Raw genomic sequence first — 15,068 nt, forward strand, 5'->3', positions numbered from 1 at the left:
AAGACAATTAGATCTAAAATTGCATAGGATATTAACTTGGGATATCTTAACAAACTCTGACTTGTCTCCATGTTTATCATTGGACATGTCCAGCTCTCCAATGCTTCATGTCTTCCATCTTTGTACTTATTTACAAAAGTCAAGAGAAGATCATAGGCTAGCTAAATTAATTGCACTAATCGGCACTTTTTCCGTGCTTTTGACAGAGTAGATGGAACACATTTCCAACTGCTCCATGGCATTAATGTAACATGTTATTGCTACCGAGCGTGTACAATGATAAACCATTTTATCCTCAAGTTGCAAATGCTGGATCCGGGACAACTTCCCAATTTTCGTGCAAAAATAATCTGATATATAAATTTCCTGCCACCTGCAGTTTGTAAGAGATGCGGATTTGCTTTTGGGATTCAATAGAAAAGCAGTCTGATATAAATATAAAGAACTGATGCCTTTAAACAGCTTGTAAAACAGATAGCATATCTCCAAAAGGAGAGGTGCTAATAGTACAAAGAAGACGAGGAGACCAGTAAATCTGCAACCTCCCAAGACTTTGATAGATATGGAAGATGAAGAGTGTGATCTTGAAGTCACATTATCAACAATTTCTTTAGAACATTTAAGGTTTATCATAGCTCGGTCTTGCAACTCTGTAAACACCTGTGCTTGTTAGAATATAAAGATATTTCCCGTTGTCTTCAGCAAATGAGAAAGGAAATCCTTGTTTCATCTTTATCACAATTGAATGACAACAAGAACTGACCGTTGTTTGCAAAGTTCAGTATCAAAGAGCACTTGATCACTTATGTCTAGAAACGGTTGGGACTCCACAACACCCAAAATTTTACTTTAACCAACATCAGGAACATTTGCAAACCATATCTTACCTTTTGACTGAACAAGAAGACACGATTAGAGCCATCTGGACCTCATTTTCAATTTTCTCTAGTCACAGGCTATCTGGATGTTGAGGATCCTCACCATTCTTAAAAGAAACAGTATCGCAACAAGAAAAAGAAAAAGATGCAAAACTTCGAAATAAAAAAGAGAGAAGTCTGCTAAACTGTTTATTTATCAAGTATAGTTTGTCAGTTTAACAGGGCAACGGTGAATCAATAATACACATACAATCAGTATGCGCCCAGAATCAGAAGGGGGTAAATAGTCGAAAAATACAATTTCCAAACGCAAAAAGCAGGTAAAATTGCTATTTTTCTCGGAGCAGATTTTTTTTTCATTCACTTGAGGAAAATTGCCCTGAATTGCACAGTCTCATGAACTGAGATGGTTTAAAAAGTTTGCCGATAGAGAAATGTGGCATTACGGTATGAAAAGTGATCCCTTGAAAATACGGCAACATGGAAACACAGGATTCCAGGAAATCGCTCAAGCCACAGATCCCTAAAATATAGCTTGTACATGCTTCCTTCTGATTGCACGGGAACCACTTTTCCTTGGCATCTCAAGTCTCAACAACTATAGCAATATCAGCTATCAAGTGCACCAAGTGCCTTCATATCCTCCAAGAATGCTGTGTACGAGTCATCAATACTCGGTGCCTTTGGAGCAGATGATGAGCTGGTTGATTCTGGCTTCACAATGGTAGGAGCTACAGGCTTGGTGGTTGCCATCAAGGTTGAGAGTAAAGGCTTTGGTTTTGCTTTTGGGGCAGCAGTTTCCCTCCTTACTCGAACTGAAGCAGGAACCTAAAACCCATAAAAGCTTAAATCAGGATCACGTATGCAGCCCTTTTCTAGAGTTTTGACAATATATGGATATAGCACTTGGTATTTAGGAAGTTAATAGCATTCGCATATGTAGTATTTATTTGTCTGAAATAGGTTTCAAGTTTAAAGAACAAAGCTGGCTAAGAGCAGTTATCATATATGGCAGAAAATATAGAGACAGTGCATATTTAACCATATCTGACAGCAAAGAATTCTTCAAAGATCTAATCCTGAGTTGTAGGTTTGCATAGTCCTTAAACATCATCTAAAAGAAACACTTTTAACCAGAGGGGAGGGGGTGAAACTGCTTACGCAATACAACATCCCGAATCTAAATAAATGGGAGCAACTCACTCAATGTTGATGGAGACATATCAAGAACAGATGATGTATTTAAATGTGGAATGTATCTTAACCTTAAAACTATCAGGTGAGGAAATACCCAGGTGTTCAGTCAAGATAAGCCTAAACCAAAAAAATGCACTTTAGTACCAGAATGCCAGACCCTTCCATGCTATGCATGACCAGAGATCAGCTGGAAATATATTAACCACTCAGAGTCAGCAATGCTGTTAACTAAGTTCCAACTAGTCTATTTCTCATGCATTCATGAATATATCAAACCATATTCACAGCCACAATTTAATACTAAAGCAACATAAAACTAGCAAAGGAAAGTGGAGTTACCATAGCTGTAAGTTCTGGCTGGTGCTGAGCCAGTGGCCGCTTAACAACAGTAGATGCAGCAGATTTAACATATGATGGCTTCTGTGGTAAGAATGTTCGATTTAAAGAATTATAATCATCCACTGCAGTAGGAGGAGGACCAGGTGGAAGTGGCGGTCTCATCATTGGTGGAGGTCCCGGGGGAGGGCCCAAAGGTGGTCTTGGAATTAGTGGGACCATCATTCCAGGAGGAGCAGCTGGACCAGGAAGTCCACCAGCAGATAGGGGTGCCCGCATGTCTGGAGGTGGTGGTGGAGGGAAACGCGATATTCCAGGGGGTAATACATCAGGTTGTAAAACTGGGATCATGGCAGGTCCAGGCACTGGAGGTTGTTGCCTGGAAGGAGGAGGTGGTGGAGCCATTTTAGGAACCTCTTTTATCGCTGGATGGTTATTGGCATCAGCTTCTGATGAAGCACTTTCAGCCTGGTTAATTGCCAATTTAGGGGGCATTCCAGGAGGGGGAGGCAGCACAGGAGGCACCTAAGGAGGGAGGGAGGGAGGGAGAGAGAGATAAACACTTTTTTCACAGCAAATAATTCTGAAGAACTACACAACAATTTTTTCGTTCTTGGCATTTGGACCAAGTATAGATCTTTCTGGGAATGAGTTGCATTCCTAACTTAGAAAACTAAAAATATGCCAAATCTACTGATATATCCTCAAGTCAGAAAGGCAGTATCTAGAGACGATGGATGAGAAGAGCTCACCTGATTCAGCTCCTTGGAGGTCGAGTCATCTGGCATTACAGTTTTTTCTCTTTCATTTCCACTAGTGCCAGGTGGAGAAGGCTGCGCAGACTGTGGAAGGTGAGGAGGTGGAGGTAGCGGAGGGTGAACTGCAAATTGCTCTTTAGGTGGGGGGCCAGGAGGTGGAGGCAAAGGAATACACAAGTTTGCCATGGCAGGTTTGGGTGGCATAGGAGGTGGCGGTGGGAGAGGCAAAGATGCAGGCACAACAGAGCCATCCCCTGAGTTTAATTTAACAGTATCTGGCAAAGGAGGTGGCGGTGGAGGAGGTGGAGGTGGAGGTGATAGAGCTACAGGAATATCTTCTGACTCTGTCTGTGAGGATGATGCAGTGGCACTCGATGATGCAGCAGACAAAGGAATTCTAGGTCCTGAAGGCAAAACCAAAAGCAGACTAAAAGCATGAGAGAAAGAAAAAATAAAAGCAGCTGAAGTATTTAAGTCAGAAATGCAGGAAAAAGATCTATGTTTCAGCAGAAAACAAATCAAAGAGGAAGTTCACTAGACCTATTGATGATTTATACATAGGTGGCTTTCCAGGCGGTGGAGCCCCTGTGGGATTTAAAGTAGGGTGATAGTAAACAGAGTCCTGCAGTTAAGAAATTAAAGAAAAAAAAAGTAAAAATTAGGCTCCAAAGCAAGCAGACATTATCAAAATATATTGTAGAAGTTAATCGTCTGATTCAAATCTTACTTCAGGCTTCGGATGCTTTGCTCTCTCTTCTTCTTCAGCAGTTGTCCTTCTCCGAGGAGGCCCCAAGTGACTGCAGCAGAAAACAAACTACAGTTGGTAAATGACAAGTTGGAGATGCTAAGATCGAAGCATAAATGAACATATCAAACAGAGAATGTCTATTTACCTGAACATTACAGGGGCCTCACCCTTCTCCTTCATTTTGTCTTCATATTCCTGACCAAGAAAGTAATGAAGAATGCATTCATTTCGTGCAGACAGCTAATTCTAATAAGTGGCTGAAAAATCATAAGCCAATATTTATTTCCTCAAAAAATAATTCCATATACATATCACTTAAATTATTACCTTCCTCTTCTTTAAGACAAGGTTAAGTGTGTCTTCAAGTTGTCTCTTCTTGTGTTTTCTTGCTTTGTCTAAAGCACCTTCAGCCTCTGCAATAATTCAACAAAGTTATTGATAATTGGTAGTCCACCAAACTGCATTTCAAAATTAAAATTAGTAAAGAAATAACCAAATATACTAGTAAGAACAAGGTGAACAGTGAACACAAAATGCTTAAGCAATAAACATTCAACAGGAGTACATCCTTCAAACCCACTTATATGTACCCCTGTCAACCTTTCTTCAAATAAAAGGAAAGAATGAAAAGAAAAACAAAAGAAAAGAAAACTTTCATAGGTAGTTATTACATCAATTCCATATAGTCAAAAATAAACATATTTTCATTAAGATTGCCATCTTGAAATGGGAAAAGTCAATTGGTTTTCATCTCTATTCTGCATTCGATCCAACAACCACTTCATTGGAGGAAATATAGCTAAACCTCCTAGCCTTCACTTTAAAAAGGAAAAAAACGCTTTAAGGAAATACCGAAATTTCCCACTTGTTCTAAAAACTATTTTTAACACTTGGTTAATGCCAACCTCAAGGAAATGTCTGAATGCCACAACAGATAGTTACCAAAACCTCCTCCAAAGGAAGTTAAATAGTTACCAAAACCTCTTCCAAAGGAAAGTAAAACCAGAGCAGAAAATCAGTTAGTAACTAAGGCATGTTCAATCCACAGCATTAAAAGTACAGTCCTAAAATTTCCCAACCAAGGCGAAAATAGGGAGCATTTCACCTACAATTCTCTTTAATAGAATACTACGATTAGCCAATCACAATCAAGAATTATGTAGGGGGCTCTACCTAATTTATGGACCCTACACAATGCTGAATTATGTTCGTACAATAATTGTAGGTGATATGCTCCCAAGAAATAAGACAATACATTGCAAATAAATTTTCTAATTTTAAGGCAAAACAACCACCAACAAGCACTGCTCATTTTCAGTAAGTGCTAATTTGCATTGCAAATAGTTATTAAATCATAAATCAATAATTAAAACATCCATATAGAACGACTTACTCATCATTTCTAACTTCTCAATCTGCTCCATTATTGCATGCGGATCCTTCTTCAAAATCCCCACCTCTCTCACCTTCTTTCTTTCCTTCTTGTTCTGTTACAAGAAATAACACATTAATAACTATTTTAAAATTAAAATGTACGTGAACCATATGCTGAAACAATGACTTACGTTTGGAAATTTAGCTCCAAAGCAAGTGAAATAAAATTATACAACTTTATTATGTGTTTCTTATTTTGAAGTTCCAATAAATAAAATTCAACAGCTTATTGAAGGCAAATATTAACTTTAAAGCCAATAATTCCCTCAAATTCAAAGCCATTCTCTGGAAATTCATTCTTTTAGGTGAAAAAAAAACTGAGTTTTTCGATTTAGACGTTTCAGCCAAAAAAGAAATTAGGGCAAAATGAGGGGCGAAATTGATTATAAAATTAGAATGGAATCATGAAGAATTGTCAAAAAGGAAACAGAAAACCCTAAAAAAGGAACCGAGTAGGATTATACCCGTTTAAGTTCTTTCTTTCGGAGCTCCTTACGATAGGCGTCCGTAGGGTTCATTACTTTGCCTCCTTTTGTCGTCTTCATCTTCTGTTTCTCTTCAAACTTTTCTTTTTTCCAATTTTTCTTAAACTTTTCAGAGTTTCTTCTCTGCCTCCTCTTTCTTCTTCTTCTGCCGTTTTCGATTTCAGTTGGCCCAGGGAAAAACAAATCGACGATCCGCAACGAAAACCTCTCTCCGAGGAAGTGAGGATATTTTGTTTAGATGTTTTGTTTTGGTTTATTTTTACTGTTTAATTAAGTATTTCTCTTTGGGCCATTCCGTCGAGACCCTTCCTGCTTGAGCCTCAACTCAAAGGATCCAGAAATAGGCCCAACAAGCGGTCATTGTTAGTCTTCTTTTTTTTTTTTTAATTTTGGGAAAGAGGGTTTGATTTTTGCACCAGTTAGGATCTGTCGGGATTCAATCAAAACCCCGGTGCAAAATGGTTGGACCACTTTTTGATTCAACCGTGTTGCAGGGACAGTCAATCAACGTATTTATTCTATATAAAAACAATTAATCTCAAGATAATAATTTTTAATTATTTATTAATATTTATTTATAAAAATATTATTTGATATATAAATAATTTTATTCTTTTTTAATTATTTATTAATTTTATAAATGTCAAATATATACTATAAATTTTATTTTCTCCATATTTCTTCATAACCATTATATTTGGATCTTAAATATCTTATAGCCTATAAATGACTTTCATCTCACCGATACACTATTTAATCTCACCACAATTATAATTTTATTGTTCATTCAAATGAATTTTTAATCAAATTTTTGGATGACCTGAATTCAAAACGTTGAAGTACTTTTTTTTTTTTAAGTACTTGGAAAATTTTCTAATTGGTAGCCTTAAAGAGTGTAAATAAGTTAACAGAACCAAGATTTTACTACTTTGTTTGAGATAGGCTCAAGAATTTGACATATTTTGTTGTCGAATTTGAACTCTAAGTAAACAAATTTCTATAAAGTTAGCTAGAGCTTAACTCTTGGGTTAAATTCAATTCAACTCGATCTTATTGATCAACACCATCAAGCTTAAATCTCAAACTAAGTAGAAGCTAGGACTCAAAATTGCAGCCACAAATAAGTTAAAACAAGATGTAAAATGTGTTGGGCTAAAAGCCTCCAATCCAATCGCACCAGTGGAAGCAAAATCAAACAATAAATCAAACACATAAGAGACAAAAATTTAACGTGATTTGGTCCAACTAACCTACATCTATGGATGAGAAACAAGATCCACTAGTTGTAGAGAATTACAAACATACATCATATCATCAACCTCACTCAATAATCAATACTCATAAGACACTCTCAATCTTCTCTAGTTCTATGAAGTATTCTCACCCCAAAAAAACACAAACCCAAAATCCTTGTGCACCCTTTCAACATAACCAAACACATACCCATATGTTCCCATACATCTTACCTATATGGACCCTCTCAGTCTCCTCTAGTCCACTCACAAACAAACATATACACCCATAAGACGTAAAGCCTCAATACTCCTATGGGGTGTCATCCCACAAAACCTTACAATTCTCTTAGATCTTTTTCTCATACCTAAACCTGTAGATACTTCACCTATTTATAACCATACAAACTTGCCCATTAAGAATCACTTTCCTTTTAGAATTCGTCTCTTGCAAGTCAAACTTACCTATTAAGAATCCTCTTTCTCTTAGAATTCTTCTTTTGTAAGTCTTCTTATCTATCAAGTAATATCTGACAAATCTCAAACAAATCTCTAACAAATCCTAAACAAATCTCTTATGGGATTTGAGTTAATATTCCCAAAATATATTTGGTTCGGCCCAACTCAAAATGACTTACTCCAAACCAAATCCACTATCAAATACCGATGATCGCATGTAGAAGCATAAGCTTTGAGTATCACAAAAGATGTGGCTCTATATGCAGCTGGGGCAGCTGGATTCTGCGTATTGATCTTTAGGACTGTTGAACAGCCGAATTTCATGACCATAATATGATGCAGCAGTGTAGATAATTTTAATGCAGTGGAAAACAAGGGCTCAGAGTGCATGTGGTTCCATGATGATCCTGCAAAGGGTTTTACAAGCAGTTGGTAAAGATCAGCATATATGAAAGCAAGCAGTTCGGGCGATGCCAGTTACAGAAGTAATACATTTCCGAAAGCATTAAACCAAGTAATGCAACAGCAAAAAGCCATAATCATTTTAAAACAGAATTAGCTACGAGCAGCAGAATTTGTATGATCAAACAAGTAAATGAATATCCCACAAAAATTAATTTTATGAAAAATTTTTTAAACAATTTCCATTGTCATCCTGATTTTACATATCATTCAAGTAAGGATCAGAGAAGCTTCTTTTCATACGTCAGACTCTTTGAAAAAATGACTCATGCAAAGATCTCGTACTTGTGCGAATTATTATCAATCTTTATTTTAAGAGGGAAAGGAGAGGCCTCTTGGGCCATTAAATTAATATAAAAGCAATATAGAAAGAGCAATTTGAAAGCATGTCACAAGAAGCATTCAACCAGAGACTCTCAGAGATTATTACCTCACTCACTAATCAGAAACAAAGGTTTTTAGATGTCATGATCTGATATTTGACCCTTCAAAGGATGTTGAAGTACTAAGGAATTACTCCATCCTGGAATGCAGCAGCCTTTTGAGTATAAGCTGATTATAAAAGCTTGTAGTCTGGAAAAACAGGACTGAAGCAGCAAGAGAACCCAATAAGGTGCAGATGCCGTGATAAAAAATGATAAAGCATTGAGTTCCATTGCAACTGTTCCCTTCCCCCTGATGCCTCGCTATCATAAATATAGGCTATTAGCAAACCACTCTCACAGAGAAAATATATGATCCAACAGGAGTAGATTTGGTAATGGAATTGAATATGGTGCCCAAATGTCTCAGACCAAATATCTTGGAAGCAATTGTGTGCATCAGGGACCACTGCGAGCCATAAAAAACACCCACCAATATTGAAACAGCATATAGAGCACCAGCCAAAACAGATGCAATCACAGCATGGCCAACACCCATGGTTGCTAGAGTGAGGACCATGAACAATGGCCTTGCTCATCCTCTAACGTGTAGGAAATGATCTGATATATAGCCAGCTCCAAGACAGCATAGAAAATTATAGATGCTCCACAAAGAAACTAAGGTGTTAGTCTCAAAGCTTGAGCACCCGAGAGATTCTCCTATTTGGCCAAGGTTATTCACTGTGGCAAGCCCTGAGCGCAAGCCACATGCCATGGCAGAACAAAATCCAGAAGTTCAAAGTGCACATGGCTTGCAAAACGTTAAAGTTTTCTTCCTCCTCGGGAATCCCTTGTACCATCTTTTGATCGGCATCAGTAGGGAAGTGATGAAAGCAGGCAGGATCACGTGCTGCTGCCATTTTCCCAGCATACGGCTGTTCGGGCTCATCCAATAACCTGTCCTCAGAAGTCGAACTCTGATGAATCACAGGAAAGTCCCATTATTGTGCTCTGAGCAGAATGCACAGAGGCGATGCAACTAACACTAGAAGCACGACAAAAATAACGACCCATACAAACAATTGCAAAGTAATGAGGTGCTCCAATATTATTGCAGCCATAAGATAAGCAGCAAAAAGCAGAGCAACAAATGAAATAGCATTGAGAAGTCCTCATGTTCATTCGTGTCGTAAATTCTCACAAACCACATAAGCAGCAAAGGATTCATGGTAGGCAACAGTGCCAACATTAGAAGATATGAAGAGGGCTTGTTGTTGAATATAGTCTCATAAACCTGAATTAATATTGCTCCACTTAAACCCAGAAACCCCATACAAAGGAAAAAAACCTCATTATCATCTTTCTCATAGAAGAATGCAATGATAAAATTTGTGTGCGAACTGATGTTCAGGAATTGACAATGGCCATCACTGATCAGAATTTCCTAAGACTCGAATATGGAACTTCCCAATCAAAATTTTCAGGTTCTAAAGGCTAAAGTGATGTGTTCCTACGATGGAAATCTATACATATAATCTTGAAACACATGCCGGCGCACTTAACTTTCAATATTCTGACAGTTTCCGATAATCAAAGCTGTAATCTTACCTTCATAATACCAACAGCGGTGCCGCCACATTAGCAGTATTAAAGAAACTCTGAGCATGCACCGCCAAAAGCATGAACAAACACATCCCCACCACTGGAGGCCGAGGAATCAATCCAACTGCAGAAGCTCAAATCAGGAAGTAACCCGTAAAGCATTGGATTACACCCGCCACGTGCACAACCATGGCCCACCAAAATAAGCGTTGTGGCGATGATGGTGGTGATATGGGGTGGCGAAGGTGTGTAGAAGGCCGGAGAGGACGCCACAGTTGGCGCAGATGTCTTTGAAGACGAAATGGTGTCGATAGTTGACTGATTGAGAGTTGGGGAATAGATGGAGAAGGTTTAGAGTGAACCGCTGCTGCATTGAATCCATGTGCTGGCTACTGTCGATATCTATTTGTTTTGGAACTTGCATTTCAGATTCAGACCATCCATCTTGCTAATTTTGCTAGGTTTTTTACTCTAATTCTTAATTTCTTGCATTGAATCATTTTGTTTTTCATTTGAGTTCTGTTCTGTCTGATATGTTGGTTTTGCCTCGTGCTTTTGAGTTTGGGCACCGGTAACTCAAGTGTGCTTTAGCTGTGCCACCTAGAAAATTTGTGTTGACGTCATAAAAAGTTTTTTATTTATTTATAATTTTATTAGTATCAGTTTTTTAAGATTTTTATGTCAGTCAAACTGGAAGAGGAGGATGAAATATCTACCCATATATTGTACTAATCTTTTAAGAAGCTAGTTTAGATTACATAAGATTTGAGTGATTTAGTAAAATGAACCAACTGATAGACTAGTCGTTAGTGGTAAAGGCCCCATCATCAGTAAAAGTTGGAAAGCAGAATGCCAGTAATTGCAGATTCTGTGTTGTTTGATACAGTATGTCCTTACAGATTGAACATTAAAACCATGAGGATAAGTAAAAAGGGAAAAATAGGTAATATCTTTGCTGGTATACACTTGGTAATACTATAGGTTACCAGAAGAAATTCTGATTCAAAAAAAAGCTCACAATTTCTGACTTTGACTCACTCAAATCTTCTCAAAGAAAAATAGAGGAATCACATAATAAAATGCCAACAGACAAAAGAATAATCAACTTAATCATATACATATCACAAGCGGAAGGAAATTAAGGGAGAATCTCCAATCTTCTCCTGCCTCTCCATTCAAAGCTTTACTGATTGATTCTCATGATCGTGACAAACGCCTTAATCTTCTAAGCACAAGCCGACTGTAAAACCTCCTTGTCCGGATGAACAATACAAATGCAATAAGGAAGCCCAAGAAAGCGACCGATGCCATGATGAAAAATGATAACATGAAACAGCGAGTGCCGTAGCAAGTGTTATCTTCACCAGTTGCCACCTTGTCATAAAGATACCCAATGATTCTCACAGAGAAAATATAAGATCCAACAGGGCTAGCGATGGCAATGGTGTTGAAAATGGTACCCATGTGCCTAACACCAAAGATCTCAGAAGTGATGGTAGGCATCAAAGACCACTGTGAACCATAACAAATGCCTACCAAGATTGAGCCTATATACAAATTTCCAGGGAAACCAGAAGCAACAATCAAGTGGCCAAATGTCAATGTTCCTAGAGTAATGACAATGAACAATGGCCTTGCCCAACCTTTGTTTAGGAATATATCTGACACAAACCCTGCTGCAAATCGCCCAAGAAAATTCCATATGCTCCATAAAGCAACCAAAGAACTTCTCTCAGTGGTTGTGTAACCAAGAGATTCGCCTATTTGACTGATGTTGTTTATTGTGGCTAGACCTGAACCCATTCCACATACCATAGCAATGAACAACAACCAGAAGTTCACAGTAAGCATTGCTCGCAAGAGGTTGATGTCTTCTTCTTCTTCTTCTTCTTCTTCTTCATCCTCCAGTAAATTGTCAACAGAAGAAGAAGCCGCCTTTGCTTGGCTTGCTTCACCAGGGATCTTGTGGTACTCCACAGGATCTTCAACTTCAGAATATTTGGTTGATGGCATTGGCTCAGGGTCATCCATTAAAGGACTTGTTTCAGGTGAAGGCGCATGTAGTAGTCTCGCAGTATCCCTATGGGCTTTGGTTGCTATTCCAACAGGTGAAGCAAGTAAAAGCAGTAGAATCATGAAGGTAATGGCCCGCGCCCATAATGCTAAAGTAAAGATGTTCTCCAATATTATAATGACCATTAGATAAGCAGCAACGATCAAAGCAATGGTAGAGAAACGATTCAAGTGCTTCTTGTCATCAACTGTGCTAGTTCTGTAGATTTTTACCCAAGGCGTGAGCAAGAGGGAGACCACAGTTGGTATGATTGCAAGGATCAAAATGAAAGTGGTTGGATCACCCTCGCATAAGGTGTCATAAACTTGAATTAGAATTGCTCCACTCAAACCAAGAAACCCCTGTCCAACAAAGTTCAGATGGCATGATTATACGTCAAGCAACAACATCAACATGGAAACAATGCGTTAATTTGTTTTAGTAAAAAATGAAATCTATTGGAGCTTGGATTATACAGTAGCAAGTGGTTTTCTCCTTTTCAACTCTATCTCTACCATTCAAACTAGAAACCTTCAAATCAAACTTCATATCATTTCATGATCTAATGGTTAGAATATCTATTGAAGATGAAACATTGGGTCATTCCAAGTCTAGAAAGGAAGCTAAGCACTGCAATTATTAGGGAAATGAAGAAAATAAAATAAAACACAAACAGAAGGGAATTTGAATTTGGGTTGCTAATGAGACTGTTGTATTTCTTTAAAATTTTCCTTCTCCATTATACTGACTTGTCATTTTCCTTATTTCTGTCACATAATAATTACCAGCAGTCCCTTCAGAAAAAAAAATAAATATCAATCCTTTCAAAAGAGTTATATCAGCGTGTCAATTCCTTTGTCAAAAGCCAAAAAACCTCTATGACAGTTATTTGTTTGGTATTGAGGCCTGTCAACTTGACATTGATATTACCCAATTGCTGTAATTTGTGAACATCTTTTTTTTTTTTAATGACCGGCCAGTATGTTTTTTCACTCTTTTTTTTTTCTTTTTCATTATTAATTTTTTAATAACCAAACAAAATATATGGCTAGTAAATCAAGAAAAAGATAAAATAAAACAAAAGCAAATACGAAAATTTGTGGCTCTTAACCAAATTAGCTTACGGCACGTACCTTCATAATCCCCACAATGGTCCCACTAAAATCCTGAAAATTTTCGACGCCACTAACCACGTTCGCCGTATTAAAAAACGTTTGGGCATGAGCGGCCAGCAGCATGAACAAGCACATCAACGGCACGGGCGGGCGGCTGATCAACCCAACCACGGACGCCCACATGAGGAAATACCCAATAAAGCACTGGATGGCCCCAGCCACATGGACTACCCAGGGGCCCCTACGGTGGCCGCAACGGCGGGTGGTGGTTGCGGTGGAGTAGAGGAGGCCAGAGAGGATGCCAACGTTGGCGCCTATGTCTTTGAAGACGGAAACGGTGTCGAGAGTTGATTGGTCGTAGGATTGGGATGATTTGAGGATGGAAGAGTAGATGCCGAAGGTGTAGGATGCACCGCTGGTACACTGGATCCAAATGCTGGCGGTTGTGGCTATCCATTTGGTGTTGAGGAAACTCTCCATTACCTAAAAAACGTTGGAAACCCTTTCTTTTTCTGCGCCAAATTTGTGGGAGAATAGCATACGGATATGACAATGAGAATGAATATCAGAGATTTAGTCGCCAGGCGGGCGTTTCCGTGAGAGAAATGTTTTGTGTTTGTCGTGTTGTAATAACTATTTCTCGTACAGGGTAAGATACAATGGATGTGGACATTCCCAGTCGCAGAAGATATTACCAGTCCAGTAGGATTAAAATATATTTCCTTATTGTATTAATTCTATTAATTAGTATGTAGTTAAATCCAGTTAATAAAATACTACAAATTGCTTTACAATATTGTCACCTAATCACTCTGACTAAGGACGGTAGCTCAATTAGTTTCCCATGAATTTTAATCTGATTCAATTTTATAAATTTTTTTTAAAGATTTAATTTTGAATTAAATTAAGTTTAAATATAAATTTTTTTTTTATTTATCAAAATAAATTTAAATATTATAAATATAAAATCAAATCAAATTTAAAATAAATAAAAATCTGTCCCAACGTGATTTGTGATTACCCCTATCTCATATAATCGAGTTCAGGATGAGCATGTGGTTGCTGATCTTATCCATGTCAGTCCAACAATACAATAATAATTATATAATGCTTAAAAATGCTAATTAAATATTATTGTATTTATTATTAATTTATATTAATTCACTTTAATATTAATTAATAATCAGTAGCATATCTTAATTAAACATATATGGTGCTAATAAATACCCCTAAGAAGCACCACCCACCGACGGATTCAAAAGTTTTTCTGACACCTTCCGATATCCAGCGGCAGCGACAAAATGGGCTAACTAGAGCTAGACCTTAAGTTTGTCATGGGTCTTATATTTCGATTGGTATGAGTTTTTTTTAATGTTTGAAAATTATAAATTTAAAAAATTTGTAATATTTTTTTCAATTACATAAATATAAAAAATACATAAATTAAATTAAATTAAAAAATACAATCTTATTGATACCCAACAATTATTTTACTATTACAAAGTTTGCCTATGAGTCATAATATTATAACCATTTTCACATCGATCATCAATACTTTTAATTTTATTAATTCAAATTTTTTATTGACAATTTTTTAGAGTATTCATGTGTTACGGTACTTTTTTTTTTTCTCTTTCAGCATGTATTTATTTATCACATTATTCTTTTATCCTTTGCATAAATTTTGATTCGAGAAAAGAAAGATTTGGGAAGGGGTCTCAATAGAAAAAAAAAAATTTTCAAGAATGGGTAGGTGAGATTTCTTTAATTCTTTTTTCTTTTGATTTATCTATATTTGATTTCTTTCACATATAAAATTTTGTTAAAAAAGCTTTTTTATTTTTTTTATTTTTTTCTTTTGAATTAAATGAAGGGAATAATGGTAAGTTACATCCACATCTTCTTTTATTTTTTATTTTATTTTATTTCTTTTTTGTCTAACCAAAT

At 37.0% G+C, this 15,068-nt stretch overlaps 2 protein-coding genes and 1 pseudogene across 2 annotated transcripts; all 3 read right to left on the reverse strand.

Annotated features, from left to right (window-relative positions):
* Positions 1–1,039: 1,039 nt before the first annotated feature.
* Positions 1,040–6,049, reverse strand: LOC111290244 (protein EARLY FLOWERING 5-like). Its single transcript, XM_022881575.2, has 9 exons — positions 5,816–6,049; positions 5,311–5,404; positions 4,245–4,330; positions 4,063–4,112; positions 3,897–3,966; positions 3,710–3,791; positions 3,164–3,573; positions 2,415–2,936; positions 1,040–1,706 (listed from the first exon to the last, which is right to left on the reverse strand). Exons 1-9 carry the CDS (start codon positions 5,894–5,896, stop codon positions 1,488–1,490), a joined length of 1,614 nt encoding a protein of 537 aa, XP_022737310.2. The 5' UTR covers positions 5,897–6,049; the 3' UTR covers positions 1,040–1,487.
* Positions 6,050–8,390: 2,341 nt separating this feature from the next.
* Positions 8,391–10,499, reverse strand: LOC111290935 (protein NUCLEAR FUSION DEFECTIVE 4-like; annotated as a pseudogene).
* A 378-nt stretch (positions 10,500–10,877) lies between these two features.
* Positions 10,878–13,782, reverse strand: LOC111290005 (protein NUCLEAR FUSION DEFECTIVE 4-like). The gene is made up of 2 exons (XM_022881404.2): positions 13,140–13,782; positions 10,878–12,368 (listed from the first exon to the last, which is right to left on the reverse strand). Exons 1-2 carry the CDS (start codon positions 13,599–13,601, stop codon positions 11,151–11,153), a joined length of 1,680 nt encoding a protein of 559 aa, XP_022737139.2. The 5' UTR covers positions 13,602–13,782; the 3' UTR covers positions 10,878–11,150.
* Positions 13,783–15,068: the final 1,286 nt, after the last annotated feature.

Source organism: Durio zibethinus, chromosome 11, assembly GCF_047325235.1.
Source record: "Durio zibethinus cultivar Kanyao isolate XHJ-2024 chromosome 11, ASM4732523v1, whole genome shotgun sequence".
Lineage (NCBI taxonomy): Eukaryota > Viridiplantae > Streptophyta > Magnoliopsida > Malvales > Malvaceae > Durio > Durio zibethinus.

Bases quoted from the DNA above. Each gene is read 5' to 3' on its own strand.
- LOC111290244 (XM_022881575.2), bottom strand. From the start codon at position 5,896: ATGAAGACGACAAAAGGAGGCAAAGTAATGAACCCTACGGACGCCTAT. The intron at 4,331-5,310 runs GTAAGTCGTTCT...GAATTATTGCAG, and splicing joins TGAGAAGTTAGAAATGATGA to AGGCTGAAGGTGCTTTAGAC. The intron at 1,707-2,414 runs GTAACTCCACTT...TATGGGTTTTAG, and splicing joins AGCCAGAACTTACAGCTATG to GTTCCTGCTTCAGTTCGAGT.
- LOC111290005 (XM_022881404.2), bottom strand. From the start codon at position 13,601: ATGGAGAGTTTCCTCAACACCAAATGGATAGCCACAACCGCCAGCATT. The intron at 12,369-13,139 runs GTACGTGCCGTA...TTTGTTGGACAG, and splicing joins CCATTGTGGGGATTATGAAG to GGGTTTCTTGGTTTGAGTGG.